The sequence below is a fragment of the Theropithecus gelada genome, chromosome 5 (assembly GCF_003255815.1).
Source record: "Theropithecus gelada isolate Dixy chromosome 5, Tgel_1.0, whole genome shotgun sequence".
In the NCBI taxonomy this organism is placed as follows: Eukaryota; Metazoa; Chordata; class Mammalia; order Primates; family Cercopithecidae; genus Theropithecus; species Theropithecus gelada.
Window position 1 is genome coordinate 97,138,665 of NC_037672.1, and position 23,021 is coordinate 97,161,685.

The 23,021-nt window shown below is 42.6% G+C and overlaps 1 protein-coding gene across 1 annotated transcript; it reads right to left on the reverse strand.

Moving 5' to 3' along the window:
- Positions 1-228: 228 nt before the first annotated feature.
- Positions 229-18,843, reverse strand: C5H4orf54 (chromosome 5 C4orf54 homolog). The gene is made up of 2 exons (XM_025386280.1): positions 13,088-18,843; positions 229-4,903 (listed from the first exon to the last, which is right to left on the reverse strand). The coding sequence occupies exon 1, from the start codon at positions 18,515-18,517 to the stop codon at positions 13,124-13,126; it is 5,394 nt and encodes a 1,797-aa protein (XP_025242065.1). The 5' UTR covers positions 18,518-18,843; the 3' UTR covers positions 229-4,903; positions 13,088-13,123.
- Positions 18,844-23,021: the final 4,178 nt, after the last annotated feature.

The window sequence follows — 23,021 nt, forward strand, 5'->3', positions numbered from 1 at the left end:
CAAAAATCAGTACCAGACTTCTGACAGCCAGAGCTGTAAGATCATAAATTTATGTTGTCTTAAGCCACTAAATTTGTGGTCATTTGTTACCACAGCAATAGAAAATGAATAGTACCTGGATGTGAAATACTAATAGAGTATTTTAATTAAATGAAGGATTTAAAGTAGAAGAAAATAAAACTATCCAAAGCTTGTTTTTTGAGTTAAAATAAAGACAGACAATGCGTGTTTTCTTTAAAGTAATTTTTACTGGGGAAAAAAAAAAAAAAAAACAGTAAAACTTTTTTTTCCAAAACAGTCAAAATAAAAGACCATTACACAAGATTGCACAATCATTTACAAATGCTGGCAATTAAAGGTAAGTAGGCTAGTCTCACAGAATCCTTGTCTAAATAGTTTACTCCATATTCAATGCACTGAAAATGTGATTCTCAGAGCTGTTGAGATTCAAAGTCCCCTTGGCTGGATTCAAAGTTCCCTTGGCCAAGTTCATTGCATTCTACAATTGAATCATATCAGACCTCTGGTAGGAACCTTTTCCACCAAGATTCCTATGTTGAGAGCAGTTTAAAATTTCACATTCTTCCCATTTACCACCAGCTTTTTTCATAGTCTGGGGTATAACATTATCCAACATCCTTCCCCATTAATCACACAATTTACTCTCCTCTTTTCCAACATAACTTCTACAGTGTTCACATTCTTTTCAACCACTGCTGTCTTTACTGTACAATAGTATAATTTATGTGTAAATACAGAAACACATGTCTTCAAAGTGGGGATAAAAAGAAAGCATCACCTGCTGTGGATACAGGTATGGTAGGTTATTCAGGGAGCCCTGGGAAGGACTTCTTGCCATTAACACTAGCCATAAAAAGCAATTATGAAACTTAAAAAAAGAAAAAGAAATCAAATCAGATGTGTATGTGTGTTTTATTCTGCACCATGATGAATTAAACAAGAATAAATCTAATGTGTTCTAGTTGCAACATGAAATACTGAATGTTAACAACTTACAAACGCTGCTCTGAACATTCAGTTCTCTTCTGAGACACAGGACATACAAAGGAGTTCAATTTTCAGACTCTTCCCCTGGGCCTAGTACTCACACGTGCCACAGATGGACATGTTTTTTACCCCAGAGGACCAGAGTCTGCAATTCTGATTAGATTCAAGCTTAAGGCACCAATTAGCAAGTGCTACATGCTTTATTAATGATTTTATGCACCTGTGAGGTCTACTTAGGACCCAGAAGTTAGTTAAGAATATATAAGCAGTCTCTTGATAATATATATCTTATTTCTACATATATCTCCTTAGAAATTATGTGAAAGCCTAACATATTTTGTGAATTTGATTTTCATAAACAGTTTTCTCAAACAAACTTACACAAAAAATTTCCCCCTCAACAGTACTGATAAAATACAGGGCACCTTTTTCTTTCAAGTATTTGGGTGAAATAGCATACCCTGAGAATTTGGGGTGCAAACCTACACCTTGTAAACTGTAGAATGAAACTCCTCAAGCACCACATAAGTAAATGTATACCATGATAGTTTTTAAACACAAAGACTATTGTTGAATGTTGTTTTCCCATGCACATATACATACTTATCATGAGATTATAGTCAATCTACTTAGGAATCAATACTGTCCTGTCCTGCAGTCCAAAGTATTATTTCAGGTAATGTGAGCATTCAATTTGTAGCAAACACAGACTTTGATTTCTATGAAGTATGAAAACAATTAAGATGTATCTTTTTAAGAGGTAAAGATGATAATGTCAAATTTGAAAATAAGAAAAAGGAATTTATATCACCAGATATTTCCAGTGACATAAGGATGTATTAGAAATGCATGTCAATAGTTGAGATTTGTTATAAAGATATAAAGTGTAATTTGCTTTAGCTTATTTACTCCATGATAAATGGACATATAGAGAGCCTATCTGCTATGTCATTACCTACATATCTGGGCCTTCACTTAATCCTGAGGGCTATTTCAGTGAGTACTTTTTAAAAAAATACATTCTGGTGAATTAAATTTTTATATGGTTACAAATGCGTTCAGTTTTCCAGAAACGATTGAAATGGAACAGATTTCAAAAATGACCATTTTATCAAGAAGTAAAAAGTGGCCCTTCTGGAAAACTGAGCCACACATATAACCCTAAGAGGATATTATAAAAGCCAGACTCTGCAAATCTGATTAGATTCAAGTTCAAGGCACTATTTAGGAAATGTTTTACTAATGGTATTATAGTAATAAAAAATAAAGGGGAAGTTCAGTAGCTAAAGGGACATTATTAGAGTAATAGTTTTATAGGTCAGAAGGCTTCATAGACTCTTGTTTGATTCCATCTGAGTTATAAAAGGAAGGGTATATTACTTCATTCAAATATTCATGCAACCTCAAGAAATGACAAAACAATAAAAATAAAGATTGAGATTTACCTCATGCCTGTGAAAATGTTTTTTCCTATCACTGGAGGTAGTGAATGGCCTAGCAGCTTTGTATGATTTGGTGACATAGAGAACCATAAAATTATCAATAGATGACGTGATATTAATAGAACATTATTTAAAAGTTGCGTTTTTAACCACTTGGACATCACTGTGTCCTTGGCAACTTCCTAAAAGGTGAAGTCTCTTGTATAGAACAAACAAATGAAAAGCTTTTGTGTCCTAATTTACCTCAATGTGAGAATTTAAAACTCAAATCTGCTGGCGAGAAACACTGATACATAGATTATGGGCCCCAAACTCTCAACTCTACCACATTTTCTAGGGAAGCAGTTGTTTCTCTTTTTGAAGAGTTGGCGAGTGAGCGGTCGCTACTCAACATGGCCACTGGTTTTTCCTGAAAGTCACATTTGGCTTTAAACCAGTCTTAAGAAGTTTGGTACTATCCACCCAAATCCTATATGGGTTTCACCAGGTGTATTCAAATACTGGAGGTTTCTTGGTGCTGCTTTCAGTAAAATAAGTGTAAAGATTTCTGAAAGGGATTCTACTTTCTTGGGTCAATATTAAGTTACCTTATACCCAGGCAATCTCTTCTGAAAACGAGGAAGCTCTGATGCTGTAAGATTTGTTCCCCAGTGGAGAAAACCTCAGTAAGTTATGGGGGGAATTGATTGCTATGCCTGGGTAAGAAGACCTCTAGGATAAAGAAATATCTTTTTCTTGAATTTGGCACAAGGGTGTCTTTTTTATGCATAGAGACTATGTTTCGTATTTCGTATCTCATAAAGTCTATAGCTTCATTTCATAGCTCATCAGCACAACAAGCAATTGAATCATGATCAGAGTTGACTATTCCTGCCTCAAACCTTTCCCTATACGCAAGAGAAGCTTTTTTCAGAGTAAGATCCCTTAAAGGAAGACCCTGAAAGTTAAATTAAGTTTTTTTTAAGAGTCCGAGATGGGAAGCATAACTACAAAGTAACAAGATTATATAAATCATACAAAACTCAGTCTCATAGTTTTTTACTCACACTTTTTGTCATGAGTAGCATAAAACTCTGTGGCTTATGAAGAAATTTTAAGCAGAAATAAAATGTTGCTGATGATTAAAATAATAATAGAGCATTAAAAAATTACCAGAATGCTTTATCTTTCAACAAATTGGTAAATAAAGGGAGATTCTAAAAAAAAAAAAAAAAAAAAAAAAAAAGCCTGAGAAAAACTTCAAATTATTCCTTTAAAAAGTAATTAAGTAATATTTCAACGTAACATTTGCCAAGTATCTATCGATACACTTATTATGGCAAGCTAAATATTTATCTGTTCAATCAAGTCTTCCAGTCTTCAAGACTCACTGCACTCACTCACTCAAATAGCCTTCAGAATTGGGTTACAACTGAGACAGTACTGAATGTCGATAAAAGATTCCGTGATTTGGATTCTTGACATCTCTTCAAACCTGCCTCATAAGGAGCAAGTGTTGTAACTCTAGGTTACTGTTATTGGGATAGCAAGGCTAGGGCTGGAGTGAATCAGAGCCACTGAATTAGTGCCGTATTCTACTCTACTGCCCCAAAGGGTCACTCTTTAAACTCCAAACAATCCATGAGAGACATGAGTATGCAACTATGGAGGGAATTATTGAAGAAAAGAAAAATGCTATACACCCACAAAAATAGTTGGATTCTTAAAGGAAAATAGATATTTTATACCTTTCTGAGACTAAGTACTTAATTTTAGATGCAATCATTGGCTTTCCAGTATTTCAAGCTATTCTATTTTAAGACAACAAATAGTGTTGTGGCATTGTACAAATGGGAAAAATAAAATAAAGCACAAACATTAAAACCACCATTTTTCACAATCACATTTGAAATCATGCCAAACCTAATAAAATAACACATAGAGCATAACCAAGAGCATGGGTAGGTTTGGCTGATATATTATTCAAAGAGCAGACCACCATATTGCAAACTTAAATATGTACTACAACTCAGCCAGCTAGTCTTGATATATTCCAAGAACCTATAAGGAGATTCGTGATCCAAATTACTGATTTGCTAGCTTGGTTCACAACAGAATCAATCCCATTCTGTTGCATGTTTTGACTGAACAATGGGAACAAAGGAATTGTTTGTCTAGTCACAAGTACAGGGGGAAAGGAGGTGAATAGAAAGTTTATATCTTGTGTTGAAGTATAAAAAGAAATAGTCATAAAGGGAAAAAATGCAACCATTCAATCAACTTAATAAAATTAAAATCAAAACTGCCTTAAGAGGGTTGTTCAGAAAAATACAGAAACTTACACACTTGGCTTATAAGAAGCAAAAATTAAGAACAACACATGTGGAAGAAGTTTTCCAGATGAATTAATTCTTAGTGCTATTACAATGCAAATTCCAGATTAAAGAAGAATAGTCCATCTTTTTGTCTTGCTCCTATAAAATAAAAAAATTTTTAAAAAAAACATAGTCAAGGAAAACATTTTTAGTTCTAAAAGCAAATTTCACTTTTACGAAACAAGAAAAATATTAAAATACATTTTATTTAACTGTTTAATTTCAATGTCAACAATGAAGTTAACATTTTAAAATGTGCTTGGCAAATGTGTTTATGAACTTACTGAACATTATGCCAACTTCGAGAAATTGCCCCAACTGGAACTTGAATCAAATCTAATCAACTCTTCAAAAATGACTTTAAAGTTAAATGCTCAGTTTCATTGAAATCATTCATAGCAAAGATAAAATAATAGATGTATTTCTAATATTAGCATGCAGAAATATTTAAGCTAAATGGAAATATTTGAAATTTAGTTATCAATCTTATTAAATGAGTAAACTCCATACTGAGAATTCTTGTAAAGCAAATGACCAGTACTTAAATTATGTCGAAGTTCACATAGTACATTTTGTTTAAAATAAGATGTACTGATTAGAACCTAACTTAGTTAAATCAATTCTAGAATAGCATTGACATGTTTAAAAGCTTACTGAAGGTTAGCCTTTTCTATCTCCACATAAGTTCTAGCATATCTACCAGAACTTTGCCTAAGTAAGCTTTTTTTTTTTTTTTAAAAACATTTGGGAGTTGATATTTGAACACAATATTATGAAAACAGAAATAGAGTGGCCTACAGGTAATATTTGTTAGGGATTAAGAAGACTCATGTGAAAAATAACCTCCCAAAAGTATCAAATAACAGCTGTCTAGCCAATTATATGCACTCAGAGTAGCAAGGCAAGGGACACTTTAATTCTGTCATCTAGAAACAAACCTGTTTAAATATGTGTTTTAAAAAAGAAGTCCATAAGAATAATTTTTAAGCTCATATGTATATACTCCATGTTTATTTTATTGTGTTGTATTTTATATTGAGGAATGACCTGCAAGATGAAAGGGACCGTTGTGAATTTGGAGACCCCTCATTTGCTAAATGTAAGTTTTTCTACCTTAGGACATCAAAAGCAGCAATAGAAAAATAAAATTTGATTACAAGAGGGAGAAAAGAAAATATGGGACTCAGAAGAATAATTTCAATGTGGATCCAAGGATTTGACAACAACTCTGGCTGAGTCCTATCACAAGGCAAGGTTTGCAAAGACTCCTTGAGCAGTGAGAAGACATTGAAGGGAGACAGAGAGACAGAAAAGAAAGAAACAGTCAAGAGAGACATTGCACTATAGGACAGTAATAGTCTGAGAAATGAAGGAGAAATCTGGTTATACAATCTACTAGGATCATATTTAGGGATTGATAGTATAGATACTGCCTTTTTGGATATTCACAGAAGATCGCTTCTGCTTACACTAATTTCAGAGGAATTTGATTTGAAATTGAGAATTAGTAAAGTTGCTCCCAATTCCTATTAAAGACAAAGTAATAAAAATCGCCAATATAGCTAACCTGTCAGAGGCCTCACAAACATTTGCTGCAGTAGAATGGATCATGAAGAAGTCAGTAAAGATGAAGGATGACTACACTGTGTCACCAGGGAGTTTAACTGGATGACTTCCCATGGTTTTAGGACCAGAACACATGACAGAGTTCAACAGGGATCCTGGGTCAGATTTTCCCTTTCTCCACGCCGGCCTGTGCCCAGACAGAGGGGAAAATCACCACACACAGCTGGCAAGCTATGCTCAGAGTTGTATAACATTCTGGAAGGCCTTGGGGGATACTAGAGTACCCTGACACACAGCCAACTGGCCTGCCCTGAGAGATCAGCCAGCTAGCTCAAAGAGGACTGCAGAGCTGTGGGCACTGCCTCCGGTTTGGGGAAATACAGAGCAATCCTGGGCACAGGTCCATGATGCTTACCCTGGGAGTCTGCATTGATAAGAGCTGATTTTCTGCTCTGGTGAAGGGCCCTGAGAAGATAAGGGTATTCTGAGGCATTTATGAGGGAGCTTGAACACTTACTACATGCCATGTATATGTGCTGTCTTCTGTCATGGTTCTGTAATTCAGTCTTCACTACTCTCCCGAAATGTACCCCATTTTACAGATGAGGAAAATGAGGCTCAGTGACAGCAAGTCACTTGCCTGGACTACACTGTGACTAGTCAGTAAGATTAGTTACTTAGACTAGTAAGTAACAGTATTACAATCTGAGTTGGGGTTGCCTGACTTCAAGGCACACGTAGTTGTGCTTTAGTAAAAGCCACACAGCTCCCCTTCAACTAAAATGCTTTAATTCACTGGCATCCAAGAAGATTTCACCCTTACCTTTATAGCCCACATTCTTCTGCTTTACATAAACAAAAATTCTCCCACCGCTGGGAGCCACAGCTCCTAGGAGTCCTTAAGCTGGCTCAGGTTTCTTTTTGGGGCATACAGTGTTCTAAGGACAGCTAGTTTTTTAATAAATGAAAAGCACGCACAGAGTTTTAGTATATGCTGAACACTGACAGATTCAGGGTCAGTTTCTTACCTTATTCCCTTTCCCTGCCCTTTGCCCCAAACCACAACACACACACACACACACACACACACACACACACACACACACACTCCACGGCAGTAAAATGGCCAGAAGATTCTATTTCCTCTGAATGAAACAGAAGTTTGGAAAATTAGCAGCAGGGCAGCCAGTCAAATGCCAACTGTGTTCTCTTCTCCCATCCACAAGGACTTTAATGTTTCATATAATTAACCCTTTAGCGGACTGATGTGGCTGAGAGGAAAAATGCAAGGGCTGAAAAATTTTGGAGAAGTTAGGTAGTGGGAGAGTCCTGACACAAAGAACAGATAAGGGAAGAGGTACAATTTACAACAAAGAACTGAGACCAGAAAGCAGAGAATAAGACAAATAGATGAACAAGGGGGTGATCTATAAAAGAACGGGCATGGAGCTCCAAGTGCCTGGATTTCAATAGCTGTTGATGTGGGACAAGTTAATGTTTAATTTGTCAAACAGAGATTAAAAATAGTACCTACCTGTGTTAGAAATTCAATGATGTTAAGTCTTGGTATATACTAAGTGATTAATACACACTAGCTATTACTTTTCATTTTTTATTAATTTTAGGTAAGTTAAAAAAGAAAATATAAAGGCAGTGGAATTGTGAAGAAAGGTATGAAATAGTAAGCTAGAGGAAAGCCACAATGCAATTAAAGGGAAAGGGAGAAAAGAAAAGGCAAAAACAAAAAAATACATTAAGAAGATAAAACAAAACAGCAGCTATACACAATAATTGGGAGAGGAAGTCACTACCAAGTTAGTGGGGAAAATAGAAATAAACTAATCAATTCGTGAAGGTAATTATGGAATGAAGTGAAAATAAAATGTCTAGGTTATAGCCTGCGGATTAGCTACCTGGCCTGCATGCGCTGAGTCAGCAAAGTCCCTGTCCCTCAGATGACTTGCCTGGGCTGCAAGTACAATGCTTTAAGAACATTCAGGTGTGTGATGTTCCCCTTCCTGAGTCCAAGTGATCTCATTGTTCAGTTCCCCCCTATGAGTGAGAACATGCGGTGTTTGGTTTTCTGTTCCTGTGATAGTTTGCTAAGAATGATGGTTTCCAGCTGCAACCATGTCCCTACAAACTTAAAGTATAATAATAATAAATAAATTTAAAAAAAAAAAAAAAAAAAAAAAAAAAAGAACATTCAGGTGAGGGAGCTGGAGAACCCACCCGGTCCTACCCTTTAAGCGGTCTAATCTGTGATAAAAACAAACTACAAAAAAAGTAAGGAAGAGGGAAGAAGTAAGGTGGCGGCACATTGAACTAAATCAAGTTGCAGTGAATGGAAAATGAGAAACCACAGTAAAGGAACAAGTTGCAAAAAAAAAAAAAAGCAAAGGACAGAAAACAAATTCTCAAGTAAATGGCAACGGAAAAAAGACAGACTAGTGGGACAGACACCAGGAAGTAACTCCAAAGAAAAGTGGCCTTAGGGAGAAAAGGAAAAGGAGAAATGGACAGCAAGAAGAAAGCGCCTGTGCACCACTGCACTCCAGCCTGGGCAATGTAGTGACTCCACCTCTAAAAAAGGAAAAGACTTTGGCATGGAATATTTAGGTTTTGAGTCCCAGTTCTGTGACTAAGGAAGGGTCACTTAATCTCTCTATGTGCCAATTTCCTCTTGGAATTTTAGTACAAAGAGACTGGGTTTGATAATCTAAGGACCAGTCTAGGGACCCCTTAGAATAATAAAACAGCTCTCCCTGAATCCAGCCCTTGCTCTTCCTACTTCTGTTGCTGATGCATGGGGCCCTATACAGGGGGTAGAAATCACTCTGAGGAAGTAAATAGAAAAGAAAGACCAACAATGCAGGAGCAACATGAAACACAGGGAGAAATGAAGAAACAAAGGCTTACAGTAAAAAGAGAAAAAGGACATAAAAATGAAACAAAATAATTGCAGTTCCCTTAGGCTGATATCCACTATTTGTGCCAATGAAAGTTTTCTTTTATTAATATTACATATTTATTTTATCTTTATGCCCTTGTAAATTGTATTTAGTATCAAGTCTCAATTAAAATCTTAAAACAAAAATATAGCATCTAAGTGGATGGGCAGGAAAGTATGTCAGGAAGAGAAAAATATAGCCATGTGCCTCAAATAACAGAAATCTAAAAAAAAAAAAAAAAACTCATTAAAAAGTTTTCAAAGATCATGTGAAGAGGGAACATTAAAAACCAAAATAGACAGACAAAAAGGCCTAACAACAGTGAAAAAGAAAGTGGTGAAGTTTTGCAGCTGGTGTGCCTAGTGCACTGGTGTGTTGCAATTGGGTTACTGCTGTAGCCACCTGAGCAGTTGGGTCCCAGGTGGTACACAGCCTTGTCCATTAATCACAGTGTGAGATGGGAGTCCTAAATAATAATAAAATGAATAATATTATTACTTTTTAGATGTGGTGTGGCATGGCAAAATCTGAGAAATACTGGAATATTGACCACAGGATGAAGAGAAGTGAGAAAAACTCACCTATAAAAATTTTTTTAATAAGGGAACATTTATAAGAGAATAATCAGAAAAAGATAACAGCAGCTGTTTATGTCCAAATATATACGGGAAGGAAAAAAGTGAAGCTCCCTGTTGCAATGTGGTGCTAAAAATAGATGATGAAATACTTATTATTTGAACTGGAAGGAATCTTAAAGGTTATGACAGTTCTTGAACACTTGTTTTGTAGTTTTGTGTGTACAAGTTTGTCTCCTGCTGGAGTGTAAGCCCCTAATTTGTGTTATCTGTATGTGGGTTTATGGCCCCAACAGGGAGTACACAGTGGCTGGTGGAATGTAGGCATGTAATTCATGCTCGTTGAATTAGCGCATTTTGTTGAAACATTCATTTTACAAATGTCCAGAGAGGCAAATGGAAACACAGATGGTTAATGGCCAAATGCCACCACAGAGCAGATCCCAGGTGTCCTTGCTGCCAGTTCAGAGCTCATTACACCTTCTTTACTGTCCCTTTTTTGCTCCATGCGTCACACCAAGGAACATAGAGTGGTCTGCAGGGAGCATGGTGTCGCCCAGGAGTTAAGAGCTGGTTCTAAACATCCTGGTTGTCTCATTCTCTGGGGACCTCAGCAAACCATTTCTTTCTAAGTCCCAGTTTTCTTCTCTGTGAAATATTGTGGTCAGATAAAAATCATTTACATAAATTCTCATTTGAAAAGAGCACATAAATCTACCCTACCTCAAAACAAATATCTGCAATAAGTCTGGTTTTTAAAGGAAATTTTGACCTGAAATCACCTTTCAAGATTTCTCACACTGACCATCTATATGAGCATCTTGAAATATCTGAACAGTACTTACAATTTTTTACACAAGGAGAAGAATTACACACTTAAAAAAAATCCATCTGGCTTTTCTTTGGAGGGTGGTATTGAATGTTCAAAAACGTGAATTTTGAAAAATTTTTAATTCATTATTTCAATTTGGCTAAGTCAACTTTTGCCTACATACAAAAAGCTAATCTTTAGTTGCCAACCAGATTTGGCCTTTCTGTCTATCTTTAGGGCTTTATTTACTAAAATAAAGGTCGTGCTTTCAAAAAGGGAAAAATTTTCAAATATCACCATTCAAGTCCCAAATGCTAAAAACTCTAATGCATATCTGTGTCTATTGGAAACAACCCCAAGTCTAATCTCTCTAGACTCAACAGACAGGAGAAAGGCCAAAGGCAGCTGCTTAAGAGGATACTGTGCAAGTGTGTGCCCGATCCTCCCTCCTCTCTTCCTTGTCCTCCCTTCCCCTTGCTTCTGTACCTCCACAGCTTGCACAAAGGTCTCCTAGCATTAGCTGGTCCCAAACAGCCCTAGGTAAACACACCACCTGTCTAAGCGATTAAAACACTTTTGCCTATAGGCTACTCTTTTCCTTCTGCGAAACTAATTCTCTAATTCTGAGTTTCCTACCCATGCATATTGAATATTTTTTTAATTTTCTACACTAAACAAAATAAGACTTATTTGGCTTTAATTTTCTCCCTCCCCTCTTTATATATTATCATCACACAGTGCCTGTTGCAGACTCTCCCAGAAGAATAATTTAAATAATGTATTTATAGATTGCAGCTAAAATGAGGCTTGTGCTTTCAACTGAATTCTTAGAGAAAGGTTTAAGGGTTTTTTAAACAATGCCTAATGTTGTCTTACAGTCCAATAAGTGTAATAATATTCAGTAACAATCCCTTAATTTGAACAAAATTTTTAGCTTGCAATACACTGTTATACCATCTGATATTTAGATACATGTTTAGGGTTAGATATTATTGTCCCCACTAGAGATGACACATGAATGCTAAAAAGCTTGTAATGCCCAACATCACACAGCTGGTGAGAAGCTGTGTGACTCCAAAATCCAATGATCCTAACTCCAGAATGAAGGCTCTTTCATTGCACAAAGCAACAATATTCCCGTTCCTTTTCAATTATAACAGAGAAGAGAGAAATAACTTATTTTTTATTATAGAAGCATAAATAGGATTTCTCTTCTTCTTTTTTTTTTTTTTGGTTCAGAATATGATCTTACCAAAGACTGAAAGTCCTAGAAGCATTTATAATATCACCCTTTCCCTATCTGAAGAGAACAGGACTGTAAGGGGCAAGTTTGTCCCCACACAGTTCTGACACCTTTACGCTCATATCTGAAGGTGTCTTTGCCCTGTCATGTGTTTGACCTGAAGTGTCCCGGTTTGAACAAGTAAAGCTCCCTCTTCCTATCAAGTTCCATGTACTGTATTTCCAGGGATTCCTGTTTGGACATTTGGATTAACTTAGGTGTCAGGAATCTATTTACTCTGATTTCCTTTACCTGGGGGTAGGTGTAGAAGTTGATTCTTTTCTGAAGAAAGAATGCAAACATGAAAATAACAGTCTTGTGGGGATTAGCAGCAAAGCATAATGTGTTCAGTCTGAACAGGACTGGATTAAACACAGCAACTCCATTCAAGCAAGGAGTAACTGCAGCTCCAGAATCCTCCATAGAAATCAAAGTGTGTGCGTGTGTGTGTGTGTGTAAGACACATTAAAGACCTTGAACTCATCCTAAGAATGTGTTCTGATTATCTGAAAACTGAAAAACAAGAGCTTAAAAAATACAGACGCTTTTATAAGCAATTTCAAAAGGAAGATACAAGAGGAGAAAGAAGCTTTTCTGCAGATTTTAGAAAATGTTTCTACAAGAAACATCTGTCTTTGCTTCTCCATACTTCTGGGGAGCAAACAGATTGAAGGGTTTTGCAATGACCTCCTAGGATGTTCAGTGCCTCCTGTCCCTGGGGCTGTCACAAGCAGAGTGAGGCTCACTCCACAAAATCCAAGCTGGATTTTCATTTCTTTGCCCTGACAACGTTTACAACAGACTGAAGGGACAGACCCAAGGTTCACTCCCCTTCTACTCTCAGGTGGGAAAAAACACTCAGGCAATCTGAAAAGGTCAAAGGGCAAAGGCTGACCTTGGGGACTGAAGCCTGGAGACAGGGGGGAATCCTGGCAAAATTATCCCCTTTGTAAATTGGATGTGGTTTTGTTCTATTCTCTCAAAACATCCATTTTTAGAGACAGCCTCCTTTGTTGTAAATCTCTTACTTCAAACACAAACAAAAAAATTATTGTTCTCACTCTCTTAAACCTGATTATCAAAGTGAAATTCACTTACCAGGAGTGTTTCATTCCACTTCCTGGTGGCTGCCCATCATCTGTGTTCTACCACAAAGCTCATGGTGGTGCCATCAAAGGAAGGGGGAGCAACGATCCGTGGCCCCAGGGGCTGTGAAGTAATGCTGATGACAGGCTTGCCATGCAGCTGGGCAAAGCCCTTGGCCCCTACAAGTTGAGATGTGGCTGCTGGGGCTGAGGAGGATGAGGCGGCTGGAGACTGACCAGAAGCTATGAAGTATGGGGCCTCCGTGAACGCTGCAGCTGCCTCTTTGCTGGAAGGCTCAGCCACCATTGGGGAGAGCTCACTGCCTCCTGGAGTACGAGCAATTGGTGTGGGCTGCAGGGCATTTGTGGGCAGCACAGTGGGCAGAAACCCAGGGTAAATCATGTAGGTAGGTCCATAAGCCCCAGGACTCAGGGCCAAGGGAGGCACAGGGATGGACATGGGAGCCACAGCCTGCTGCTGGGAGGTCATGGGCACATCCACATACTGCCCTGTCTCAGGGTCAAACAGTCTCCGGGTCATGGGCTGTACCGGTGTGTCCACCAGATAGTACTGGCCAGTTGTCACATCCAGGAGCATCTTACGCTGGGTCTGTTGAGGCTGTGGCTGCTGGAAGGGGTCTGTGGGAACTGGAGCTGAGCCTGCAGGTGCAGGAGCAGGCATGCTGGGTGGGGAGAAGCAGAGGACCTGGGGCTGGGCCCCCTGTAGAGTGAAGGGCAGCGGAGGCTGGTGGTAGATGGTGGTGGGGGGATGCTCAGGGCTCTGGGGCCCTTGGGGGGCAGCTACTGTCTCCCGGGGGTTTTCAGGTTTGGTACGCCAAGCTGGTCGGCTGGTTCCACTAACCTGAGAGCCTTTGGAGCTACTGGGGACCTGACTGCGGGCACTCAGTGGGGGTAAACTACAGAGAGTGGCAGCTGAGGAGTTGGGGGGCCCCTCCCTGGAAACCCCAGGCCTGCTAAGAAATTCCCCTGCAGCAGAGCTTCCTTTAAGAGGGATGGTCAGGTAATTCTCACAGTCACTGTTGCTCTTCTCCAAATTGCTGCCACTTTTCCTGTTGGTCACCTCATCAGGAGGTGTCCGGGTGGCTGGAGGGATCTTGAGGGACCGGAGTCCCTGCGATTTGATGCCCTTAGCCGCTGAAGGACTCTCTGGAGAAGGCCCTTGTGGGAACTTGCCAGCGACACCCCCAGTTTTCTGGACGCTGCTGGCACTTACAGTGAACACGTTCCGGTTGCTGGGGAGTGGTGGGAGGGGCTGCAGGGGTTGTGTTCTCTCCACATCCTTGTGGACTTGGGGAATATAGAGAGATCGGGGTCTTTCTCTGGCCAGGTTCTCAAAGGCCGCTGCCCTGGCAGACACACTCTCAGCGCTGGGGTTGGAGTTTCTCCGCTGCAGACGTTCTATGGGGGCCCCTCGCAGGACCACACCAGCTTTGTTTCCTGTGCCCCGTTCTTCCACCTCACCAAGCCGTTTGGACAGCTTGTCGTGGTCGCCCTCAGCACCCACCACCCCTTCCCTCTCCTCACTGGCAATGAGCGACAGCACGTGGCTGTCCATCATCATAGGCAAGGGATCGCTTTTGCGCTTCCACTCATTCCTGTTGAAGCTGTACAGCTCTTCCATGGACCTCACGGCTGCAGTCAGCTTCTCCAGGGCATTCCGGGCTGGCTTTGTGGCTTTCCCTTCCTCCTTGACCTCCTCCTCCTTGAGCTTCTCTGGGGTCTTCTGGGTGGAAGCCTTGGAGACAATCTTGAGCACAGGTAGGTATGAGCCCTGCTCGGGCTTATTGGGGGCAATGGTAGCCACAGGCAGCCTGCCAGATGCCCTGTGAACCAAGACTGTCCCTTCTGGGGAGGAGGAATTCAAGACTCTGCTGCCACCCCCTTTGCCCATGCTCTCCCTGGGCTCTCGGTCCATGCTATCTTCCCTCTGGTTCACTACAGCCTGGCATGTAATCACCATGGGAGACAGGGATCCAGATCCGCCAGCTGCTGCAGACAGCTGCCTGGATTTGGGTCCAGTCAGCCCCTGCTCTGGGGTAACACTGCCCTTGTCACTGCTATCCCCTGACCCTTTAATTAGTTTCCTGACATCTCTCACCTGGTGGAGGGGGCCTTGAGCCTTGGACTTGTCTCTGATGTCTCTCACCTGGAAATGAGGCACTTTTTCTAGGTTGTCCCCGCGGAAGAGTTTCTGCTGTGCCCTGCTATTGTCCTCGATGGTCTTGAACAGGTTAGACGCGCTGCCACCAGCCAGCTTGGGTGTGAGCAACTTGGCAATGTTGAAGTCTGAGCTCGGCTGCTGCACACTCCCCAGCCGGATCTTGATTTCGGGAGCCTTGGGTCTGATCACCGCTGTGGAAGTGGCCTGAGCAGCAGGATACTTGGTGGCCTGCTTCCCCGGCTGCTTGTCCTTGGGTGTCTGCTGGATGTTGGGGACAAAGAGGCGTGACATGATGGTGTTCTTGCTGGCAGAAATCTCCCCGAGATCAGCCCGCCAGTCGCCTCCTTTGGGCAGCTTCAGCTTCCCGATAGGGGCTTGCTCCTCTCGCTTCTCGGCCTCTTTCTCCTTCCATGACCGGAACGCACTGTTCTGACTACGGAGGAAGATGCCCTTGACAGTCTCTGAGGCACTCTTTTTAATTTCACACACTTCTGTGTGTCCATCGGTGAAATTCCGGCCAGGGCCTGCGCTGCGCTCGCGAGGAGTACTGGCTTTGAAGACGGGGGATTTGGAGCCCGCCACGGACCCCTCCCCGCCCGCGTCGGACACGCTGACCACGGTGTACTCGGAGCCGGCCTCGGAGTGACGAGAGCTCTGCCTCTGCAGGCCCCTCTCTCGCTGCCTCTCGCTCCCGGGGGCGCCCTCCGTCTCCTTGGAGGTGCCTGTGAGGTGGTGGGATGTATCCCTGACTTCTCCCCTCTCCATTTTGAATTCGTGTTCCCGCTGCATCTTCTTGGAAATGACATTTTTTAGCAGACTAGAGGCGAACTTGGACTTCTGGGGGCCATCAGCGCGGGAGGCGGGCTTGCTGCCCTCGGAGGTCTCGGAGCCGTCGTCCGTGTATGCCGACCCGGGACCCTTGCCGGGGCCTTTGGTGGTCCTGCCAGGCCCAGGGGCTGAGCTGGCTTTGCTCTCACTGCGTACATTCAGGGGCTCCAAAAGGGTGACGACGCGCGAGCCCGTCTGGACCTGCTTCTGGAAACACAGGGGCGTCTCCACATGTTTGATTTCCCCCTCGACTTTGCTAACCACGAACTCCAAGGCCTTGGTCTGAGACTTCTTGGACTGGATGTAGAGCTGGTCGGCAGTGGCCCGGGCCCCACTGCCCTTCCTCAGACCTGCAGCCACAGAGGCCGCGCTGCTCCTGAGGAGGCTCTGCTCCACCCTGGCCCCAACACCCCCACATTTTAAGTCCAGGAAAGTGGACCAGCGCCCAAAGCCCACTTCGGAGAGCGTGGCGGAGGACTCCCGGGAGCTGATGTTCAGAGCCTCAAAGTAGGGGTAAGCCAGGCTCCGGAAGGCCCGGGAGGTCAGGTTACGCACCTCTTTGTCGGCATCGTCCAGTTCGCTCACGGCACTGGAGGCTCCGCTGGAGTAGTCCACCAGCTCCTTTGCCCGGATGGCCCCGCACCTGGTTTGCAGGCGAGCAGGGACAGCAATGAATTTCTTTGCATGGTCCTGAGCCACTGCTGCAGCCGGGTTTTGCTTCAGAGAACTTGAATTGTGTTCAGCAGCTGTAGAGATGCGGAGGCTCATGTCGCCTTCATGCTTGGCAGCATAAATAATGTTTTGCTTTGCACGCACGTTGCTAGGCTCATTTATAGCCCGGGAAGCCGGTTTGATTGATAGGAGGATCTGGCTTGCTGCACTCCCACAGCTGCTTGCGGCGGCGGCTGCTGCCCCTGAAGCTGCCTCCGGGGTCTCGGGCAAGGCCTCAGTCAGGGGGGCAGTGCCAGGCCCAGTGGGTGGGGGAGTGGGGCCACTGTCAGAGGGGCCGCTGCCCACTTCCGTGCTGCTGGTGTCGCGGCCACTGTGGCCTGCATTGGGGCGGGCCAGGTCGCTGCTGGTAGGGCTGGGCGTCCGGGTGGTGTTGGTGCTGGGAGTGGTGCTGAGGTAGCAGCTGTTGTCGTCGTCCTCTTCGGTCAGACTGGTGGTGTCCCCTGGGGTCTCGTCGCTGCCACCAAAGGAAGCATAATCCACGAATGAGTAGATCACGTTGTTGTCCTCGAAATCCCAGCGGGAGGCCAGTCCCACGTCGAAATCCATGTCCTGTTCCACCTCACTCAGCTGGATCTCATGGGTGGTGATGTAGTGAGCCTCTTCGACTTTGGGGGGGTCCCTGCTGCCCTGGGACTTGGCAATAATGTCCCTGCACTCTGTTCCATCTCCTGCCCCTCCTCCCCCTCCTCCTTTTCCTCCTCCTCCCCCTCCTCTTGATATTTTCTCTCCTTCTCCTCCCATGGGCTGGCAACCTTCACTTTCACCACTCTCACTCTCAAAGCCTAAGGATGAAGAAGAGGTGGCCAGAGCCCCTGTGGATGTGGTGGAGTCCTCCATTTTGGAAAGGCCATCCTCTTCTACTTTGTTCATCGAGGAGGAGGATGAGGAAGATGAGAAGTTGCCACCCTCTTCAGAGGCAGAATGCTGGGATCTAGAGAGTTCGGAGGAGGCAGGATTGTTCTGGGGGCTTGGAGTCTTGCACTTTTGACTGCTGGGTTCATCTTGGGCTTTCTCCTTTGGGCTCCTAGAGGCCCTCTGATCCCCAGGGCAGTGCCCCAGGGTAAGTTTCATGGTCCGGGGACTCTCCCTCTGGACTTCAGCTGAAGCGCACATCTCCACGTATTTCGCTTCTCGCTGGGAGGAGGCTGAAGGCTTGGGAAGTGGCCACAGCTGCTGCCTGAGCTCCTGGCTGTCTTGAGCACTGCTCACCCCGTCCCCCACCTCCGCCTGTCTTGCTTTCGAATTCAGCTCAGGAGGGGCAGCTTCCATTATGAGCCCTTGCCCAGGTTTCAGCGACAGGAAAAGACAATGGTGAGCACTGGGGAAGTCTTGGGTCCGTCTCCGGCCCCGGAGGGGCTGCAGAGTTGCCCGAAGCAGGGTCCCACGTGTCTGGACTGGCCCCAAGGCTGTAGGCACCGCTGCCACTGCTGCCACCACCTCCCAGTTCTTCAGCCCCTGTGGCGGGGCGGCAGCAAGCCTGAGGGAGGTGGGAAGGCTCCTGGATGGGGCGGTGGAGGTGGTCTGTGGCTGGGGGGCTGCTGCTCTGGCCGAGACTGTGGCCAGTGTTCTGTAGCTGAGCTGTCCTGTCCAGTTGTTTGCCTGGCCCCGTCGGCAGCAGCGAGGAGTCTGAATGCCATCGGCCACGGAAGAAGCAGCATCTGTAGGTTGACCCCGGGACTCCCAGAAATGAAAGGAAAGCATGTGCTGTTTCTTGTGAAGCCTTGTCCCTTTCCTGGATGGGGCGAGAGAGGGTCACGTCATTCCAGAAATATTTTTAGTGTCCATTCCCTAGTCATATCGAAACCACACTTGAGGGTAAAAAGAAGAGGCTCTAATGAGATGAAAAGAGAAGGTTGGGGGTGGAGGAGGCATGTGGGTTCTAATTCAAATCAGCCAAATGTTCTATGTAATCTATTATAGCGATGTCTAGCAAGTATGAAATTATTCTTTCCTCACAGCCATCTTTCACTCTCAAGTTTTTGATTAAATGGTTCCCCCCACTTGTTCTTAAATAAAATTCAAAATTTTCACGCATTTCAAATGAATTAAGGACACTCTGGAAATATTTCAAAGTCTCCCTGGTACATATGGTAGCTTTATATTCGCCTCAAAATCTATGCATTTCTTTTTCTTTGGAGAGCCAAATCAGATGAGTTTTGGTAGTAAAACTTTTCGTAGGAATAGAATATTCCATCCCTTTTCCCCCAAAGTTACACTCTATGAAACATGACCTGTTTGGTTCAAAAGGATCTCTCCTGGAATCCTTACTGTGGTGACTCAAATTATAAAAGGGCAATTTTCAAAGAACTAAACTTAACACTTTAAGTAAACTTTTCATTATAGTCACTAAAAAGGGCATGTGGAGCCAAAATTGACACTACTTCAAATCCCTACAGTGCCTTAATCAATCTGAAAAAAGATCCCTAAACTTGTAGAACCATGGCAAGACAATAAACCTCCAATTAAATATAGCCTGAGCTGCAGCCTCATGATTCAGTTACACTGGCTGAATTCCAGGCCTGCAGGGCACTGAGTCAAAAAGCAAAAGAATAACCAATACACTTACCCTTCAAGAGTACAGTTCAGCTTGGAGGGAAACTCAGAGAGGAAATGTGACCCACTGGCATGACCCATGGAAATGAAGCCAAAATCCCAGTTCACTGACTCTGAGGTACCTCCATTTCAGACAATTCGGTAGTTGTGCAAGGAAATTTGCCAGTCCACTTAAGATGGGGGTCTGTGCTGGCCATCCTCAGAGCTGATTCCTTGGGTACTATCGGTGGAGAACCATGATGCTTGATTTTGGTGAGATCTGACCCTTGTCACCTGCCAGGCCCAGTTCCACCACTATACATAGTCTATGTGTCACTTATGCCGATTGAATAAAGCACTATTTTAAACATCCACATTTGTGGGGAACAAAAATAACACCATCAACCATCCCCTTTCAACGTGAATGCCACCTCCACACAGAAAAATGTTCTTTCCTCCGAATAGGCATGTGGGTAGGTATGGAGTGGGAGCCCCTAACAACTGAAGTATCTACCTTCTCATACTTGGGCTGTGGACAGCACAGGCCTGCCATTATCCTCCCAACTCCTTTCTGCCCACACCACTGCCATTAAAAGTATGACTTAAGGCAAGACTAAAAATACCAAGAATCAGAATGCAGACATAAAGCCAGAGATCTAGGTGAAGAGAGTAAAAGAGGAAAGGAAAAGGAAAGAAACAAAGAAAGGAAGAGAATGAAAGAATAAAGAGAGAGAACTTGCTAAATGTGCAATCAACTTTTTGATTATAGAGAACCATGTTTAATACCACAAAATCTTAGGTTTTTTTTTTTTTTCTTTTGAGAGGGAGCCTTGCTCTGTTGCCTAGGCTGGTGTTCAGTGGCACGATCTTGGCTCAACGCAACCTCTGCCTTTCAGGTTCAAGCAATTCTCATGCCTCAGCCAAGTCCTTAGTAGCTGAGACCACAGGGGCACCCCACCATGCCTAGCTAATTTTTGTATTTTTAGTAGAGATGGAGTTTCGCCATGTTGGCCAGGCTGGTCTCAAACTTTTGACCTCAGGTGATCCACCTGCCTCGGCTTCCCAAAGTGCTGGGATTACAGGCATGAGCCACGGTGCCCAGCCCTTAGATTCTTAATGATAGTAATTACAATATTCACAGCTAAGACTTCCAGAGCATTTACTATGTGCCAAGAACTACTTGAAACATTTTTAAATGTGTGTATTAATTTATTTGATCCCCCTAACAACTTGATGAGTTAGGTGTAATCATTGTTCTAATTTTATAGTTGGAAAAACTGAGGCAGAATGATACTAAGAAATTATGTGACAGACTTCAAACCCAGGTAGTCTGGCTTCAGAGCCTGGACCTTAACCATTATGCTACACAGTGTTACTGACTTCCATGCTCAAATACTCTACAGGGCACCCAGATCCACAATTAGAAGGAAGCCACTTATCCACTAGGCAATTTCATTTCATCTGCATGACTACAAATATACCACATAACTTGTTTGTTTTTTGTGGTTTTTCATATAACAAAACTGTGTACACTTTATCTACTCAGGGATTAAGGATCATAATCCTAGAAATAAAATGAAATAAAATATAGTTGGCTCTTTCAGGCAAGCCAAATATTTTCAATGTCCCATTTTAATTTTGCTTTGAGGCTAACCGTGTCTTGGACGATAAACCCTGAACACAGCCGTGAGCACTGTGGCGCATACATACTCCATAGTGGAATAGAAGGCAGAGTTTCTGCCCATCAAGGCAATTATAGTCTAAGGAGGAATTTTTCCAGCACTTTTCATATGGCCTTGTCTGTCATGACAACAGATTTCAGCAGAGTTTCTCTCTGCAGTTGGCACACTGCAAAATTGGAAGGTCATATGCCGTAAGTGTAGGTTAAAACATAATTGCTTAACACCCAAAGTTCTGAAAATCTACCTCCAGCATCTTGCTTCCTCCACAGAGCACAGCCCTAGTTAAAACTCCCCAAGAGGCAAAGAGAGAACATCGTTCTGACAGTAGTACTTACCTCCAAAGTATCTGTGTGGCTCCTTTACTGCTTTCTATCTAAATGAATGCCAGTGTAGGAAAAAATTTACAGAGAAATCTTTTTAAATGAAGTCAATTTCCAGTCGGGTTTAATTCAAACCACAAATTCTCTTTAAAAACCATATGAGCTGAAAAGTTTTAATAGAACAGACTCTATTAAAAGCAAAAACAACTGATAAATAGAAAAACGATAAAGGCTAAAGTAAAACAATTAAGAACTCCAAACTGCTTGCCCTCTGGCATTTTCAGAGTTCTGCTGTAGTATATGTTACTATGAAAATGGATGCTGTCAGTTCTGTTGAAATAACTTGCAGTTATTAGGTAGCCATTGAACCTTTTATTCCTTAATATGACTACAGTCATTTTTTTTTACAGATGAACTCAGTGATTGCCTACCTGATCTCAACTCTTGAGCAATTAACAGTGACTAATGTCACCAGCATTAAACCATATTAAGCAGGCATACTTGCTAGACCAGGGTAGGTACACTTAGTTGATAACTTTATATGGGAATTCAAAGAGTAACAAAGGCAATGACTCAGTATCATTATTTTTATCTCTGCAGAGAAAGTTTCTTAGCATTCCCTGAAAGTGTTGGAGATGATGGTATGTAAAAGAATGAAGGCCAGACTATCCACCAGTTGGTAAAAGGACACGGTTATATTTAGGGTCTCTGACAGTGGCATAATAGGACAAATAAATATGTTATTCAAAAGGAAGAACAGTTTATCAAAGGTAGAGCGCTAGACCAGAAATGAAGACAGAGTCAAACTCAGACTCAAATAAGGGGTCAGAAAAAGGACTTACCAAACACAGACATTCTCAGGATTTTCTGGGCTGTGATGGGCAAGGGATATTCTCTGACTATCTTAAATTTTATGTCAGGCTTTCCATAGACTCTTGCGCAGCTATTCACACACACTGATGGAAAGGAGTCTCTTCCGTGGGCCACAGCTTAATACTCAGAGGGTGGCCAGCTGTTTCTCTTCCTGGCCAAGGGAGGCATGCAAAAGAATTATATCTGAAGGAAAGGTACTGTATTATCTTTTTCCTGAGGGTGCCAAAGACTATTATTTATTTGTCTATTGGAGTAAATGCTTTATATATTTTTGCTCATTAGTCCTCTCAAACATACTGTGAAAGAACAACTATTATTCCCAGGTATAGGTAAGAATTGGAGGCTGAGTGAAGACACGTGCCCTGAATGACTTTTCGTAATCAGTAAGTGCTAGAGCCTTGATTAGAACCCAGCTCTGAGTGACTGGAGCTCAGGCTAAGTTGATGATTGAGCATTTAGCCTATTTGGTGGAGGTCACAGGGTCGTGCCCACTGCTGGCCAGTTAGCTGTTTCACAGCCTCAACCAGCTGCCTGCACACAGGAACAGCTGGTCACCATGGAGTCCAAGGAAATGGAGTGGCACGATTAGTATAAACTATCCCTGTGAATAGAAAAACAGCATGTACTACGAGGATAAATAAGTAGCACTATCTTCTTGTGCAAAGAAGAGCACGTTATTGTAGAATCATGCCATACACATTGTAGATGTAACCCCTTAGCTATGCCATTAAAACTTGGAAGGACAGGAAGAAACAATTCACCGCCAGAAATAAAACCTTACTAACAGCCACTCAAACC

What these genes read in the sequence shown, in the direction of transcription:
- C5H4orf54 (XM_025386280.1), bottom strand. Translation starts at nt 18,517, where the DNA reads ATGCTTTCCTTTCATTTCTGGGAGTCCCGGGGTCAACCTACAGATGCT.